The sequence below is a fragment of the Triturus cristatus genome, chromosome 2_2, assembly GCF_964204655.1.
Source record: "Triturus cristatus chromosome 2_2, aTriCri1.1, whole genome shotgun sequence".
Taxonomy (NCBI): Eukaryota; Metazoa; Chordata; class Amphibia; order Caudata; family Salamandridae; genus Triturus; species Triturus cristatus.
In genome coordinates, this window is record NC_140582.1 from 204,729,941 (window position 1) to 204,746,947 (window position 17,007).

Sequence of the window (17,007 nt, forward strand, 5' to 3'; positions counted from 1 at the left end):
GATAATTACTCGGTCTGCATCCCGGTCCATTGTGTTTTTTTACCCACAATGCCACCTCAGATTAGACCTAACCATATGCAAATCAACCTTGATTCTTCTCCAATAGGAACAGTCAAGCTCGAACTACACAGCCAGGTCATCTAGAACTGAACACAAGCTACTCTAGACCAGTTTCACCTTAGTTGGTGCTTTTCAGTCGGGTGCATTCTGAGCCAGCAGTGGTAGAATAGCCAATCTTCCAACTCACATGGTACCACCATGTGTCATATGATTTTGGCTTCCTTTACACATTCACACTGTGAGAAGCTGAAATCTCACGGTGGCAGGGAAAACAAGCTGAAAATGACTGTAAACAGTGGACTCCCAGCTCATTTCAGGAGGTAGTAAGCAGCCGATGTCCATTAAAAGGTATGAAAACACCCGAGGGCTTCTACAACAGCCTCAATTACCTGTTCTTTTTTTTAGAGGGGTGGGGGGCTTAGTGAGGGACAGAGTGCCTCTTAGGTAGCTCTGACACGATGCCCCGCCCCTCCAAGGTCCCACCTCCTTCTCACACAGTGAAATTCATTTGTAAATTGGCAGGTATGGAACCACACCGATTCTTCCTGTTACACAAGTGTGGTTGCACTTTGTTTTCTGCTATTCGGTGTGGCCGTGATATGCCATGGCCTATACACAGGAAGCTTGTCGCCCACGTGCCGTCTCTCCCTGTTGTTACTTTTCAAAGTCCCACCTTCCTGTCCTGTTGCCCGCCCAGAAAGTTCTCTTCACTAGCAGTTAGACTGCTAACTTTGACTCTGACAACACAGGTGCAGCTTGGTTCCAGTGGCAAAGGGTCCCAATGTTCCAGTGGCATCCAGTGACCACTGCACATAGGGTGCAGCACTGAAGTAGGTGCTCTTTTGTCAACTCCCTTTCAGGGACAGTCAACTAGAGAGAGATGTCAGCGCCTTGGGCAGCCTTCAAGGAAGCCACTTAAAAAGACATCAGTATTGCAACCAGTGGCGTAAGGCAAAAAGATGCACCCCCCACCGAATGCGCAGATGGACCCCTAAGTCTCTAATATCTCACAACTGTTCATTGGCCTTGGGCTGAATAGGGGTCCACGCGAAAGGGATGAGGGGCCCCTGAAGGGTTGCACCCTCCGCATCCCCACTCAGGGGTGCTATACACCCCTGATTGCAGCTCCTCAGTCTTATCAAATATTCACTGTGTATCATCACTTGTAGGTGGAAAGAGGGCTTTCTGTAGATGCTGCTTGTCATGCTGCTAGGTGCTTTGACTCAATTTGTTTTAATTAAATTCTGCACTTGGTGTTGCACATCTGTCTGTCTGTGGAAGTTTGTTAATGGAGGCCCGGCGAGTACTGAAAAATACTTTCATTTCTTTCCAGAATCCGACATGTTTCTCTTACAACAGCGACAAACAACAAGCGACTATCCGTCATGGGAGGGTGGGAGCCGAGGGAGGGAGGGAAGGAGGGAGGTAGGACTGACTCACAATGAAGTGACCGGCAGGTAGTCTGTGTGCACAGTTTAATCATCTCGGATGGAGTCATGTGGAAAGGAGAGCTTCTGGAATCTCCTATGTGCTTATTCAGCGCCTCTGGATATAGAAGACAATTTCTTGCTTTGAATTTCACCTGTCAAAGCATGAAAGGATGGAAAGGAATCGACTTTCCCTCTTTGTAAAGTCGAATGCCTTTGCGGGGAAGGCGCAGGGGAGAGTTGACCCTGCTCTGCAGTTGAAGCAGAGGGGGAGTGGAGGGAAGCAGGGGCGGGCACAGGGCGAGGGATTGCTCCAGTGCATCAGTGGAGGGACAGGAGGGGCGCAGAGGAGCAGAAGGAGGGGCTTACTAGTGGAGTTATAGAGGAGCTGCTGCACAGTGACAGGACAGTCAGAGTCGGAGCCACTCGTCGTCCTCTCTCCCCAGCCTGCAGAGGGAGCCCGCGGACCGCCCTGCTCACCACCCCCAGCCATGCTCCTGCTCTCGATTCTCCTGCTCCTGCCCGCGGTGCTTGCGCTCTCCTCCCCGGGGCCCCGCCAGGGCTGCGGGCAGTGCCAGCCGGCCCTGTGCCCACCTCGGCCGGAGGGGGGCTGCGCCCAGGGCACGATGCTAGACACCTGCGGCTGCTGCCAGCTCTGCGCCCCCGGGGAGGGCGAGTCGTGCGGGCCGGCGGGGGCCTGCGGAGCTGGCACCGAGTGCCTCAAGATCCGCAAGCGCAGGAAGGGCCCCGCGGCGCCGGGGGTGTGCGTGTGCAAGAGCCGGTACCCGGTGTGCGGCAGCGACGGCGTCACCTACCCCAGCGGCTGCCGGCTGCAGGCCGCCAGCGCCGCCGCCCAGGAGAGGGGCGAGGAGGCCATCAGCCAGCGGGCCAAGGGCGAGTGCCAGCAAGGTAAGAAAGCCGCCCGGCCCCTCCCCGTGCACCTGTCAGCTCCTAGCCACGGCCGGCGCCCGTTTATAGCCACCTACACCTTTCTTTCCACGGTCCCCTCTCTCCTCTTCACAGTATCCTGTGTACTCCACAGCTCTCGACTTCTCGCACCTCTTCACAGCCCCAAGAGCCTCTGCCGCACCTCACAGCCCTCTCTCCCCTCTTCTACAAAGAGCTTCGTTCCTCTTCAGAGAATACTGCCCGTTGTTCACAGGTCTCGGCGTCTCCCTTGCACCTCTTCACAGCCCCAAGTGTCTCTGTCGCACTTCACAGCCCTCTAGCTCCTCGTCTTCAAAGAGCTCCGTTCCTCTTCAGAGCGTACTGATCCTTACTCACGGCTCTCGGCGTCTCTTCCCAGCCCTCTGCTCCTATTCAGAGACACCGATCCTCTTCATAGCCCGCTATCCCTCTTAACAGCCCCAGTTCCCCCCCCCCCTCCTTTTTAATAGCCCTCTATTCCTTTTCTTAACTGCTGTCCCTCTTCCCAGCCCTTTGCTCCTCTTCACTGCCCTTTTCCCAGCCCTCTCTGCCCCTCTACCCAGCCCTTTGCTCCTCCACTGCCCTTTTCCCAGCCCTCTCTGCCCCTCTACCCAGCCCTTTGCTCCTCTTCACTGCCCTTTTCCCAGCCCTCTCTGCCCCTCTACCCAGCCCTTTGCTCCTCTTCACTGCCCTTTTCCCAGCTCTCCGCTCCTCTTCCCAGCCTCCCGTGCCCGAGTCCGGCCGGTGTGCCCCCCCACAAGCTTATGATTTTCGTCACAGTTCCCTGCCCCTTCCCAGTCAGTCCTAGTTCCTCTCCACAGTACCTTGCTAGTTTTATCTCATTGTTTTCTCCCATCTCAATGAGTGCTCCGTGAGTCCTTTCCGTTCTTCTATAAGAGTTGTACCTTCTAAGGGGCATATTATCAAGCCAGGCGATAACATTATCGCCGCTTTAGCGGCAGGAAACTGCCGCTAAAACGGCGATAATGGGCTTGATAATATGCTCTATGGAACTCCAATTGAAGCCCATGTTAGATGAGAAGGACATCTAACCTGGGCTTCAATTGGAATTCCATAGAGCATATTATCAAGCCCATTATCGCCGTTTTAGCGGCAGTTTTCTGCCGCTAAAGCGGCGACAATTTTATCGCCTGGCTTGATAATATGCCCCCTAGTACCTTATGTTTAATTGTAGAGGGGCGTCTTTCCATCGGAGTCCAACTATACACACCTTCTCCTCCATTCCCTTTTAGTCTCAAGAGGGCTCATAACTCTTCACTCTCCTTGTGTCTTCCACCCCCTCCACCTGCCCACCCCCTTTTCTACATCTCCTCGCGCCACTGTCGAGTTTCTGCAGTCTGTGTGTGACGTCACACCTCATTTGGCAGTAGGGTGACCAACTGGCATTGGTGCAAATTCAGGACGGTGAGTGTACAAATTCAGGACAAAGGGTCAAAATTCAGGACACAAATTCAGGACAGGAGATCAAAATTCAGGACAAAACTTCAGGACAATAGGTACGTTTTACAGACACATCAGAGGAGGTTGCGCAATAGTATATAAGTAAGCCCAGACATATCCATACATATTCAACCATTTGCAAACCTATCCATCATGCATCCTTCCATCTATCATTTCACTCATCCATCCCTTCATCCATCCTTTCACTCATCCATCCATCCACCCTTTCACCCTATCCATCTGTACACTCATCCATCCACTCTTCTACCCATCCATTCATTCACTCATCCATCCAGCCATTTACCCTTTCATCCATCCACCCTTTCAGTCATCCATCCATCCTCCCTTTCTCTCTTCATCGACCCTTTCACTTAGCCATCCTTCCTTCCATCCATCCACCCACCCATCTACTCATCCACTCATGAATCCATCCATTGACCCTATCACTCATCCATCCTTTCTCTCATCCATTTATCCTTTCACTCCTTCACTCATCTATGCATCCTTTTGTCCACCTACACTCCCTTTCACTCACTCATCCATCCTTACAGCCACCCTTTCACTCATCAGTCCATCCATTCACCCTTGCACTTATCAATTCATCAATCCATCCATCATTTCACTCATCCATCCACCCACTCACTCATCATCCACCCTTTCACTCATCCATCCTTTCACTCATCCATCCACCCTTTTACCCATCCAGCTACCCTTCGACCCATACATCCAGCTATTTACCTTTTCTCTCATCCATCCCTCCACTCACTCATCAATCCATCCATCCTCTCTCATTATCCATCTATTCAATCTTTCATTCATCCATTCACCCTTTCACTAATTCATCCAGCCATCCAGCCACCCCTTCACTTACTCACTCGCCCACCTTTTCATATTAATTTTGAGGTGAGCCTTTTTGAGAAGACACCCATCAAGAACTTCACCCTCGCTGCAGGAGCCATTCCAGGACTGGAACAGAAGCCACCCAGGGCGGAGACAGGATCCACCACAGGGGGGGGACAGGAGCCATCACAGGCGGGGGGGGGGGGGCGGCGACAGGAGCCACCACATGGGGGAACAAAAGCCATCGGGGGGGTGAGGCAGGAGCCATCACAGGAGGGGGAACAGGATTCACCAGGGTGGGCACAGGGGTGGGCATGCAGTATTCTAGTATCATCTTGGTCTCTTCCAGGGTGGGGTAGGGCTCCTCACCCCCTCCTGGACAAGACAACGAGACTAGAAGACAGGCTCTCTTTCCAAAATGTTTGTTTTGCCAACCCCCCCCCTCCCCCTCACTGTGATGTACAGTACTTAGAGGAGATACTCCAAGATAACTGATTGTCCTCCATACTTTGTTAATCAGTGTGGGTGCGTTTGTGCCATTTCTTTATTTTATTACATTATAGACTGCATGTTTGCAGAACCGAGGTTTGCTTACAATTTAGTGACAGTAATTAAGCTCTGTGAAGAGAACCACGTGCTGCCTCGGTGTAATCAGGGCCGGTTCTAGGATGTTTGGGGCCCTGGGCAGAAAGGGAATGTATGAGGCGCCTCTATATTGCAGAGACATGACGCATTCATGGCTGTTTGCATCTGAATAGATGCCCCTGCGTCTGAAGCTGCAGCCCCTCCCTCACCTTCAAACACCTCTTAACAGCTCATCAAGGGCGGAAGGTGTGAGGGTTGCCATCCCGCTGTGCCTCTCCAATGCTGCTGGGTAGCTGAGCTTTGGTACTGCATCGGTGTCTGTTACACCCGACCTCAACAGCATTGGAGTCAAGCAGGGAGTGGGTGGAAGCTGTGCCGGCTTTAGGGTGGTGCGACCGGTGCCCGGTTAAAATTACGGACAAATGGCGTCCGTTAAAGAATCCTTCACGGACAACGGACAGACGGCCGAAATTACGGACTGTCCGTGAAATTTACGGACGGTTGGTCACCTATTTTGGCAGACCTCAGTGCTCGCGCGCCTTGTCACAGTTAAAGTTCACAAGGGAAGCATGCACAGCAGAGACGTTTTAATGCAGGGGCAAAGTGGGCTCTGGCCCAGGGCCCCAGCCTTTCAGGGGGCCCCCTGACAGAGTCAGCTCCATTCTCCAGAGTTTTGCCCTAATGACCTTGATTATTTCTTAAACGGATTGTTTTAAATACTGTTTTCCTTTAATTTATGTTTTATGTGCCTGATGTGTGAGAGTCTAGTACAGCCATTTTGCTGCGAATGTTGTATTTATGTTTCATGCAGTATACAGAAAAAAAGTTTCTTTTAGATCAAAACAAGGCCTAACATATAAGAAATGGGAGGGCGTCACAGAGATTATTTTCAGTAATATTGGTGAGCTGCTGCTGTGTTACAATATTGAAAACACACATACCTATCCCTGAATATTAGATGTAAACACATTTAGGGCCTTATTTATGAGAAGTGATGCATCGCTGTGTGAAAACAGGGATGCGTCACTTCTTAGTGCACCCTCCTTGCGACATGACGGATGCGTCATATTTACTGTATGTCGCATCATGTCGCATGGAGTTAAAGATACGTCAGTATTTCTGGCGTATCTGTAGGCGCAAAATTGATGCATTGCTGGGGTGTGTCTGAAAATAGACACAAGTCCAGCAATGTGTCCTTTCACATGGGGGAAGCCCCACGTGAAAGGGCCTGCATCAGTCTTACACCTGGTGTGAGGCAGGTGTAAGATATTGACGCAATGGCCTCCTAGAAGTGGCGCACTGAGTTTTCATAGATTTCAATGTGCCACTTCTACGAGGCTTTTTGCGGGGGAACACCCACCCTGCATACATTATACCTGGCGCAGGTATAATGTGGTGCAAGGGTTTACAAACTGACACATCTGCCTAGATGCGTCACTTTGCCAATAGGGCGCAACATGGCACATTTTTGTCGCTGCCGGTGAGTCACAAAAAGTGACACACCGGCTTCATAAAAGTGAAACAAGGCCTCATAAATAAGACCCTTAGAACTTGGACGAGTGTTCCTTTGCACTGTCAGGGACCTAATGATATTAAATTAAATAATGTATTTAATAAAGTGCGCAGCCACTCAGACTAGAGTGTCCTGGCACATGACAGCGGGAGGAAAACGTGCGTAGAAGACCCATCAGTTATTAAAAATCCAGGTTTTTAAGTTCTTCCTGAAAGAGAGTAGGTCTGTGGTTAGTCTCAGAGACTCAGGAAGTCTATTCCACAATTTTGCGCCTAGAAAGCAGAGGGATCTGCCTCCAGTGCGGGCACGGCATATTTTCGGCATATTTTAGGCACGATGGCCAGGTAGGCATTGGAAGATCTTAGGGGTCTAGATGTTGTGCAGTGATTAACGCGCTTATTTAGGTAGCCGGCTCCTAAGCCGTGGAAAGCTTAAAAGAAGATGGTCATCGCTTTGAAGTTGATCCATTCTTTTATGCGGAGCCAGTGTAGAGACTTAAGAATAGGGTTCATACTAGGTCTGGGTTTAGGTCTCAGGATGGCTCTGGCCGCGTTTTGTACTACTTGTAGGCGCTGGAAAAGGGATTTGGGAAGACCGAGGTACAAGCTGTTGACATAGTCAAGCTTTGATGTCACCAGAGCCTGCACCACGATCTTTCTACTCTCATGCGGTAACAGTGGCAGGAATTTTTTAGCATCCGGAGTATGCCAAAGCAAGCGCCAGTTAGATTTTGGATTGGAAAGCGCATGGAGAGTGTCTTATCTATGACAATTCCTACGTTTTTGGCTTTCTCCTTTTCCGTGGGCGGGGGCAGCAGATCTTTTGGCCACCAAGAGCTCCAGTCAGGCGTTTCTGGATTACCAAAGAAAATAACTTCAGTTTTGTCAGGATTGCACTTCAGCTGGTTGATCTTAAGCCAGTTAAAAACCTTTGTGAGGCAAGACCTGATCATTGCACCATCAAAGTCAGTTCCTTTTTCACATGTAAAAATCAGCTGAGTGTCATCAGCATAGGAACCAATTTTGGCGCTCTCTTCCTCTACCAGAAATGCAAGGGGGGTAGATATATATTAAAAAGGGTAGGACTGAGAATGGAGCCCTGAGGGACACCTACATTCATGGCCGGAACTGGGGATGAGAAAGGTGGGAGCCAGATGTCCTGAGATCTATTTGCCAAGAAGGATGACATCCATGTTAAGGCGCCCTCCCAGGTCGATGTCAGCAAGTCTCTCCAGGAGCCTCTCATGTGGGACCGTATCGAAGGCCGCCGACAGATCGAGCACTATCAGAACAGCCTTGCCTCCCTGGTCCAGCTTACCCTTGAGAAATTCAGTCACATCCAGGAGAGCGGACTCCGTACTGTAGTTAGCCCTAAAACCGGATTGGGACTCATAAAGGAGCTTCCCATCATCAATGTGTTTTTGGAGGACCTTGTTTACATGCTTTTCTAATACTTTGGAGAGGGCACGAAGAAGGGAGATTGGCCTGTAGTTGGCAGGGTCCGTCAGTTTGGCGTTAGCCTTTTTCATCAGTGGAAGAATCTTAGCATTCTTCCATAATCTCGGCATGTTGCCTGAGGGGAGGGAAGCATTAAAGAGCTGGTTTACCGTGGGGTTTATGGTGGGAGCTAATAGGTTCAGGATATTCGCTGGACATGGGTCGGTAGGAGAGCCAGACTTAATGCTTTGGAGAAGGGTCAGTGACTCTTCAAGCTAAAACTCAGGGAAACTAGTAAAGATGGAGGATCCAAGAGGTGAAAGTTGCTATTGGAACTAAGGTAGAAGGTCAGTTCTTCCTCTGAGATGTTACTGAAGGCTTGTTAGATCACAGAGATCTTTTTGTGGAAGAATTGAGCTATTTGCTTAAACCATTCTTCTGTACATGGCCCTTCCTTTGTGCCTGCTTTCGGGACAGTAAAGGATTTAACTATGCTAAAGATTTCCTTACTCTTATTTTGGGCATTTTCTATTTTGGTTTGAAAGAAGTTTTTCTTGGCTGCCTTCACAAGAATGTAAGGAGCTTTTAAGGTGTCTTTATACACCTTCCTGTCCTCAGGTAGATAGGATTTACGCCATTTCCGTTCCATTTTTCTACAATTTCTTTTGCTAGATCTGAGGGAACTGTTAAACCACGGAGCTGGTGAGGCCGACCTCTTTGAGGAGCGGGAAACAACTGGTACCACTGTACCAATGTTGGTACGGAGCTATGAATCTATTGAGAGGGTGTCCGAGTCGGGGCAGCCAGACAGCTCCAGTGAGGAACAACCGAGGGCATCTGCTAACATCGGGATGGATATTTTATGGAACGTCCTGTAATTAGGGACCCTCTGCCCTGTGTTAGCCCGAGGGGCTGTGGCAGAGTTGGGAATGACACATTTTAATAGGAGGTGGTCAGATCAGGTAATGGGAAGAGGAAGGCTTGCTTATATGTCAACGTTGTGAAAGATTTGGTCTAGGGTATGGCCCTTCTCATGGGTGGCCGAAGAAATAGATGAAAACATGTTGCAGGCCTGCAGCGTCCCCAACAAGGAAATTGTTTGAGGGTCTTTTCCATTGTCCATAAACATATTGAATTCTCCCAGAATAAGGCAGTTGTTGTATTTTAAGGCCAGGGAGGTGGTGGCTGTATTAAGCATAGTAATAACACTTCCAATTGCACCGAGAGGTCTGTAAATCAGAAAAACAGCTATGCTATGATGGGGGGATAAGGTACAGCAGAAGCCTAAGGACTCTGCACCCTCGATGTTTTCCATTGGTATGGGAGAGCAGTCTAGTGTTTAATTGTAAATTATGGTGACACCGCCCCCCTTCCCACTTTGTTGGTCTCTTCTAAAGATTTTATAACCCGTAGGGATGGCCAAGGTGATAGTAGGGTTGGAGGCTACAGACAGCCAGGTCTCAGTGAGAAATAAAAGATCAGGCTGTTCGTCTAAAAGTCGGTCATAAATGTGTGGTTCATGCTCTTGTGTAGAACGACAATTTAAAAGGGTGGCCTTTAAATCCTCTGTTTTCTTATTGTTTTTACACTTATTGTTACGTGGGAGGATCTTGGATGCGAGTTTCCTAGGCTGGAGGAGAGACCAGTTGTACTTATTAAATCGAAAGTCTACCTCCAAGCTCGGATCAGCGGCTGTACACTGACATAATGTAGCCGCCAAAGGCTAAGCAGTTTTTCCCTATTGTAATATAGTGGAAGAAACTCACCGGAGGGGAACTCAACAGCATGGCCAGAGCCAGACGCCTCCGGGATGCTGACGGGCGCAGAGGGCCTTGCCTTTGGCACACCAGCGGCGCGCCGAAGGCACATGTCCGTTTGCATCGGGAATATATAGGCTAATGCCTTTGATGAAACTGGACCGCTAATGCAGCTGAGGAAGCGGAAAATACGTGGGCGGAAGTGAGGAGCCCGATAGCAGCCCCAGCCCTCCGCACAATCGGCGTATCAGCCACGGCGGACCAGGACTGGAGAAAAAGCGAGATGCGAATCGGAGCAGCTAAGGAGGTGCAGGCAATCAGAATCAAGTAAAGTGCAAGTGCGCGCAGGTAGAAGAAATTGTTAAAAAGCACAGAGTAATTAAGACACAATATACAATTTAAAAAGTATTAAAAACCTAGTAGCAGGGCTGGAAACACTAAATCTTACCGCTGTCAGCTGCACACGTCTGTTTGCCTATGATGCAAACTGGACCGCTAATGCAGCTGAGGAAGCAGAAACTGCGTGGGAAACAGGGGCTCAAATTGGATCATAAATTCAAAGCTGTTCTGAACAGGGGCCCCCAAAATATGTTTGGCCCAGGGCCCCCAAAATCCTTAAGATGTCCCTGATGCACAGGCCAGACACTTGATGCATGCACTTTAAAGTTAAAAACCATCACTTACGTGCGTGGACTGACAACTCTCATCAACTATTTAGTGACAGCCTGGTGGATCGAAGTCAAAAAAAGCGTAGTGAAATTTTCAATCACACATTCCCATATACTACATGGCCACACTTGACATCACGAAATTGAGGTCTGAACCAGGACGAACGAGTTATATTATTCATTAGTGGTCATTCCTTCAACCAATAGAAAATGGGGGGGGCGAGGGGGGGCTGTCTTCTAATTTTTGGGGGAGGAATGAGGAAGGCCTAATTCCAATCAATTGCAGCAAACTGGAAATGAAGACGCGACCGCAGCATTGGACCAGCACAGAGGGCTGTGGAACGAGAGGACAGAGGCAAGAAGGAGTCTTCCAAGAAGAACAAATGAAAACTGGTGGGAAAGGGGAGCTTTCAATATAAAATACAGATAGAGCTATTAGGAGATGACACGAGTATCTGCAGTGAGTCAGAGTGACCCATGAGGTTCACGCGAAGATAGCGGATCTGCAGAAATATATCAGCAACTGCGCCATGATGGCCAGAAATACCGTCATTAAGATGCCATTAAACACAGCATTGGCATTGGTGCAGCAGCCATACAACATCATGTCCTACTAAGCTACAGCGACTCAGCTACCACCATGGTAACCTATATGGGGGAAATCACAATGTCCTGCCATTTGCACACCAGCTTCGAACCTGTAAAGACCAGTTCTGGATAGTAGTGTTGGAAGCACACCACAGTGGGTCATAGTGAGGCCTTTACCCCCCCCCCCCCCCCGCCCATGACCAGGTTGGATGCACTGTGGGCATGCACAAATGCCAACAACTGCGCTGCCAAAGCATTATGTCCAATAGTGGCTGCCACAGGTAAGAGTGATGGAGGGGCGGGCTGGGGGGTGGTGGAAGTCGGCAGACGACGGGTTAAATAATATTAAATAAATAAATGAATGTATAAAACCACTTACCTTGCGCTCGTCGCATCTCCAATGCATATATACATTTACCTCCTTGACCCCATTGGCCAATATTTTGGCTTCCAAATTCTGGCAACTCAAGATTCCACACTCAATATTCCAGACTACAGCCCTCTTTAGCCCTTAAGAATCTCAGAGTACTTACCTGTGGTTCGGAGTTCAGGTCTCCAGTTGGACTCCATGATGTGCTTTCATTTAACGCTTTGGAAGAAGAGGATTTTTCGGATTTACAGTTATTTTTAGACAAGGCAGTGACAAAAATCTGGACAAGATCAGTTGGTTCTAATGCGTTCTCACTGAACTTTCTTGGGTAGCGCCCTCGGCAGTTGGCTCGAGGGCTTTAAGGAGCTTTGTGGCAGGTGTTTTCCTCAACGCCCACATTCTGGATTGGCATTTTCATTAGAGGAGCTGCCGATAGACTAAACCAGGTGGAAGATAGAAAAAATATAGGAAGCACATCTGTTTGGAATTCACAATAGAAAGTGTCCACATACAATTACATAGGACAAACAAGGCTTAGAACTCGGCCGTTCTTCTGCTCCTTACCCCCCTTGGAGTTAGCGATACCATGCGTATCAGTAATTCCACGGGGGAGGGTGAGAGGGGGGTTCAATTACCCCCATTACAATTTGGACCCGAAAGTCCTTAAGTCATGCAGAATTGCCAGGGGGATCCAGAATACTGGACCTAATTCCAGCAGCTATTTTCCCCCAGGGGTTTACCCGGACATCGGCAGAACACAACAACTCCACAGTCACCGCAGATCTTGCAATCCTGATGAGAACTATTATTCCCAGTACTGACTGCAGTGCTTAATTTGAGCCGGTGGTTTCCGGTGCTCGGCACCTTCACTTAATTGTCAACACCAGGGATTGTGGCAGTCTGCCACAAGGTGCTGCTGTCTGGCTAATTTAGAGATGACCACAACAACAGTTAATCATTAATTCACTATACATTAAAAAAAATGACTATTACTGCCACCAAAGCCATTCTTATAGCTTTGGGGGGCTTTAATACTACTAAATGTCACACTTGTAGGAGTGTGATGGTTAGCAGTTGTGTTGTTACAATCATTGGCAACATAGAAGGGGCAATGTGTGGACCAGAGCCCTGGCACTTATGTTTTTTTTACAAATTAAGCACTGACTGACCTCCATTGGTTTTACCCTGGGACTCCTAATAAGGCCCTTTATGGCAATATGTCTCAAAAAGGATTTCCCATGTCCTGTTTTGTTCCTAGCGCGCGCACAGACGTGCGTGCGTGCCTGTGTGTCTGTGCGCGCGCCTTTATTTTCATTTAGTTGCTTGAGCGCGCCTCTGCAAGGAATGCTGTGCATAAATTCACGAGGCTGTGCTTGAAGAGTGGAGCCGATGGCGGGAATTCCCAGATTGTGAATTAATGTTCGCAGAAACATGTTTGGACTAATTCCTCATCAGAAGAAAAAAAATGTTGGCAAGAATGTTTCTGTTGCCTTGTCTGGGTAAGTACTCCAAGATTTACTTTAGTGACGGAAATACAACTCTTATGTAGACAGAGCTAGAGAGCAGAAATGGGCTTGTTAGCATTTCACTGCCAACAGTGTAAACAAAAAAATGGGATTTCTTGTATCATCTGTGGTCTTGAATACCGTACAGCAAACGTTCGCTTTCATTTCACCTTTCAGATGACAGATTTGAAGTCCTCACATGACAGCAGCTGCGCCATTACCCCCAGGCAGGCATTAGTTTGACTTAGGATCTCGCAAATTCTTTAGTGCCAGAAAAAAGTTCACGTTTAGGGTCGCTTTTAGTGTTGTATTTGCCTCAGGCTTCATGTGGTTTGATATTTTGCAGTTCCAGATTCTTTACACGAGCTATTTTTTCATGCACTGATTTTGATTGACGTGCAAACAAAATATAAAGGGATTGTTTTTAATTCATCATTATGTTTTCAATATTTGTAATTCAAGTTTTTTTTGTGTATTTCCACTGGCATGACCTGTCTTTGTTTATATGTGTAATTTGCTCATGTGAATGGGATCTGAAACTGCTCATATACTGATGTTTTGTACTGGAGTGTGCATTAGCCCAGGTGCTAGGTGAAATTGTTTGTTTGTCAGTCACTCTTGATTTAATGTTAGATGTCCAGGGAGGTGATTGCTGACCTCGATTGCCCCGACGAATTTGCCGCCAGTATATAAAGGCAATGAAACATGTTGGCCGTCCTTGAAGTGGTTTACAACATGCTGTGTTTTTAATGTTGAGCAAACTCACACTTCGGATTAAAAGGGTATAATCATACATGTGAGTTTAGCTCAATTTTATCTGAGACACTTTGTTTCCTTTTTTTCATGGGGTCTCTACTTTCTATTTGTCTTCTTTAGTGATATGTTGATCACACTTTGTTGACACCTTCTTTTTTGCTGGACATACAATTTCTTTTCTATATGAGAAAGTTACCGATGATGACAAAAATGTGGGCAAGCTGGTGAGAACCTGCCAGTAGCTCCTCTGGTGGTGCGCACGTGAGGTACTTTCTCATCTCTCGTCTCCACACATTTTTCTTTGTGGTATACATACACTTAATTATAGAGGGTATGTTGTTTGATGAGTGACTTGACTGACAAGTTCTTTCCTTTTTATGAAAACATTAGAGATATGGGCACAGAGGACCAGGTCAGACTGTATAATTGAGCAGCTGAGTTTGGGTTGAGATAAAAAGTATCCCCCTATACCAGTCCTATGCAAAATATATGAGTAGTGTCCAAGAACGCCAGATCTTTTGTGTTTGAATATTTGATGATTGGAGGGTGATCTGGTGCGCATTTTCCCTCTTCAGCTCCTTGTTAGAAAAACTATGTGAAATGTACCTCACCTGCATTTATTTGCTTCACTATCAAATCCACTAATCTCTGAGCGCGCTCAAGAAGCCACTGTCTGCACAAAATAAAACCACCTTGCAAGCAAGCTCTTGTTTGCAGTTCGTTATAGCTCAAACCTGGCCCAAAGACACCAGAGGGCTTTGCAACAGAAGCAGATCAGTTACTCATTTTTTAAGGCACAGGAAGAATAAGGGGCTGATTTAGAGTTTGGCAGACGAGGTACAAACATGACGAATATCCTGTCTGCCCCACTCATGGTATGTTTGCCTCATTTAGAGAGGGGTGGATTGTCAGCTTTTCCTCAGTGAACCCCGGTTGGGTCCGTCAACCGAATGCAACCTCCGACGGCCTGACAGAGTAAAGCCATCACAACTTCACTTCTATTTAGAGTGGATGGTCTGATGGGTTAAATTTTCTGTCCCTCACCACCAGGAAAAAACAGGAAGTAAGGGTCAGAAAAAATAATGACAACCACAACCGGGAAAAAATTCCCAACATTGGGCATCATTTGTTTTTTGTTTTTCTGTATCGAAATTTCACTTTGGGACTTTCTTTTTGAAATACAAATAATCTTCTATGTATGAAAGACGGCATCAAAACAGAGGGCAGCCTTCCACCAAACTTTTTTGTACCTTGAAGGCAGTGCTTAATTTGCAAAAAAATAAAAAAAGAAGTGCCAGGGCCCTCGTCAGGAGGCCACCCCAGCGTACACCACCCATTGTCACTGCCGTCACTGCCAATGGCATTACTTACACAACTACAAGTCATCACACTGCTACAAGTGTGACAATCCAGACTGTTCAAGCCCCTCCCAAAGCTATATGAATGGCTTGGGAGGCAGGTATTAGTTGTTTTAATGTCTATTTGCTTCATAAAGAGCTGTTGTTGTGGTCATCTCTATATTACAAAAACAGCGCCACCATGTGGTAGCTATCATACGTCCTGGTGTTGTCAATTAACTGCCGATGCCGAGCACCAGAAACCTAAGCACTGCTTGAAGGGAACGGCCGTGTAGGCGGTCATCTATCAGGGTGGTGGACTGAAGTCTATTTAAGAGAGTCTAGTGTGAGTGCCCATTCTTTCTGTTGTTCAGCTAGGGAAGCACCTACTGTAAGTCCTTGTCTATGCCATGATGCTGTAGCAGTCGGATAGAGAGAGGCACAGAACACACACACTCTCTCTTTGTCTCTCTGTCTCTATGAAGAAGACTGTGGAGGTAGGGATGTTGTGTGAGTGCAACTGATGCAGAAAGATGGGCTTTATTTTTATTTACTTTGAGGTTCTTAGTGTAGCACACTAACACTCCTAGTAGCGTCTCTAAGTACACAGATGTGACACCTAAATTGTCCATCCTGGTGGTGAGGACCTATTGGGAAAAAAAGCCAGGTTTTGAGTTGTTTCCTAACTTTAAAGAGATTAGGTTCCTCCCCCATGGGTCATGGTAAAGCGTTCCACACACCCCATGAGGGGTGCCTGAAGTCACATGAGGTTGGTTGTACCGGGTAGTCTATATATGAAGCCACCCTGCTAGGGCCTTTCTATCCATCCCTCAACTCAAATGCAGAAAGCCATCACCAGCTCTTCCTTATGGAAAGGTGCATGAATCCACCACTTCATCGTTGGTTGCTGCAGCACACAATGCTTTACAGTCACCCCAGAACAACAGTTAGTAGCCACATTGCACACCTCTGTTTTTCAACATAATTAGTGCAAGGCACCAGTTAGTGCACCATGATACCTATTCCCTCCTTTTGATGGACCAAGCCAGATTTTTGTGTAGTATTCCCCAAAAATGTGAACTTTGAATCATCACACTGCGCCCCTGATGTGCATGCCATCTTATTTCAGTCACAGTTCTTAATTTGTGTAGGTAGTTGGCACCGATACTCATTTTTGTGGACCAGGACTTATTTTTCAGAATTAGACACTGCTGCAGAACAAGAGATAAAGGCAGAAAAGCCAATAAGAAGGGAGAAGAGGAGGAGGAGCCTAGCGCGCAACCAAGATGGCCGCGTAGGTGCGAGGCTCCCGAGGACCTCCGTGACCTCCTACATAAATCCTGAAAATATCCTGTCCTAGATGAGGGGACTGTGTTGGTGAGCCCAAGCTGAGGTGTCACCCGTTTTCCGCTTCCAAATTGGACCTCGGACACCGGCGGGAGCACCGATTGAGGTTTGCGGCCTTCTCCACGCCGGCCCCCCGGATTGGAGTTGCGGGGCGATCCGGAGACAAAGTGATCAACAGCGGCGGGCAGGGCTGGGCGACTCGCGTACCCCGCACTTTCACTTTCGCTTTTGCACCCTTCTTGCTGCGTAGGCGAGGTTGGGTTGCGGGGCGGTGTGCGGTGGTGTGGCCTCGTTGGGGTGCCCCGCTGGCCCGCCGGCTGTGATCCGTCCTGCGGACCTGTGGTTGCCCCCCCCCCCGGAGCCCGTGAACTGGATTGTCGGCCTTTTCCGAGGTGATTGGCACGGTTTGGGGACTGAAACCATGTCCACA

The 17,007-nt window shown here is 48.1% G+C and overlaps 1 protein-coding gene across 1 annotated transcript in view; it reads left to right on the plus strand.

Annotated features, from left to right (window-relative positions):
• Positions 1–1,530: 1,530 nt before the first annotated feature.
• Positions 1,531–17,007, plus strand: part of IGFBP7 (insulin like growth factor binding protein 7) — a 123,114-nt gene continuing 107,637 nt past the window's right edge. The window contains exon 1 of the mRNA XM_085641183.1: positions 1,531–2,396. Coding sequence (XP_085497309.1) covers positions 1,979–2,396 — 418 coding nt within the window. The 5' untranslated portion in view covers positions 1,531–1,978. The remainder of the gene's footprint in view (positions 2,397–17,007) is intronic.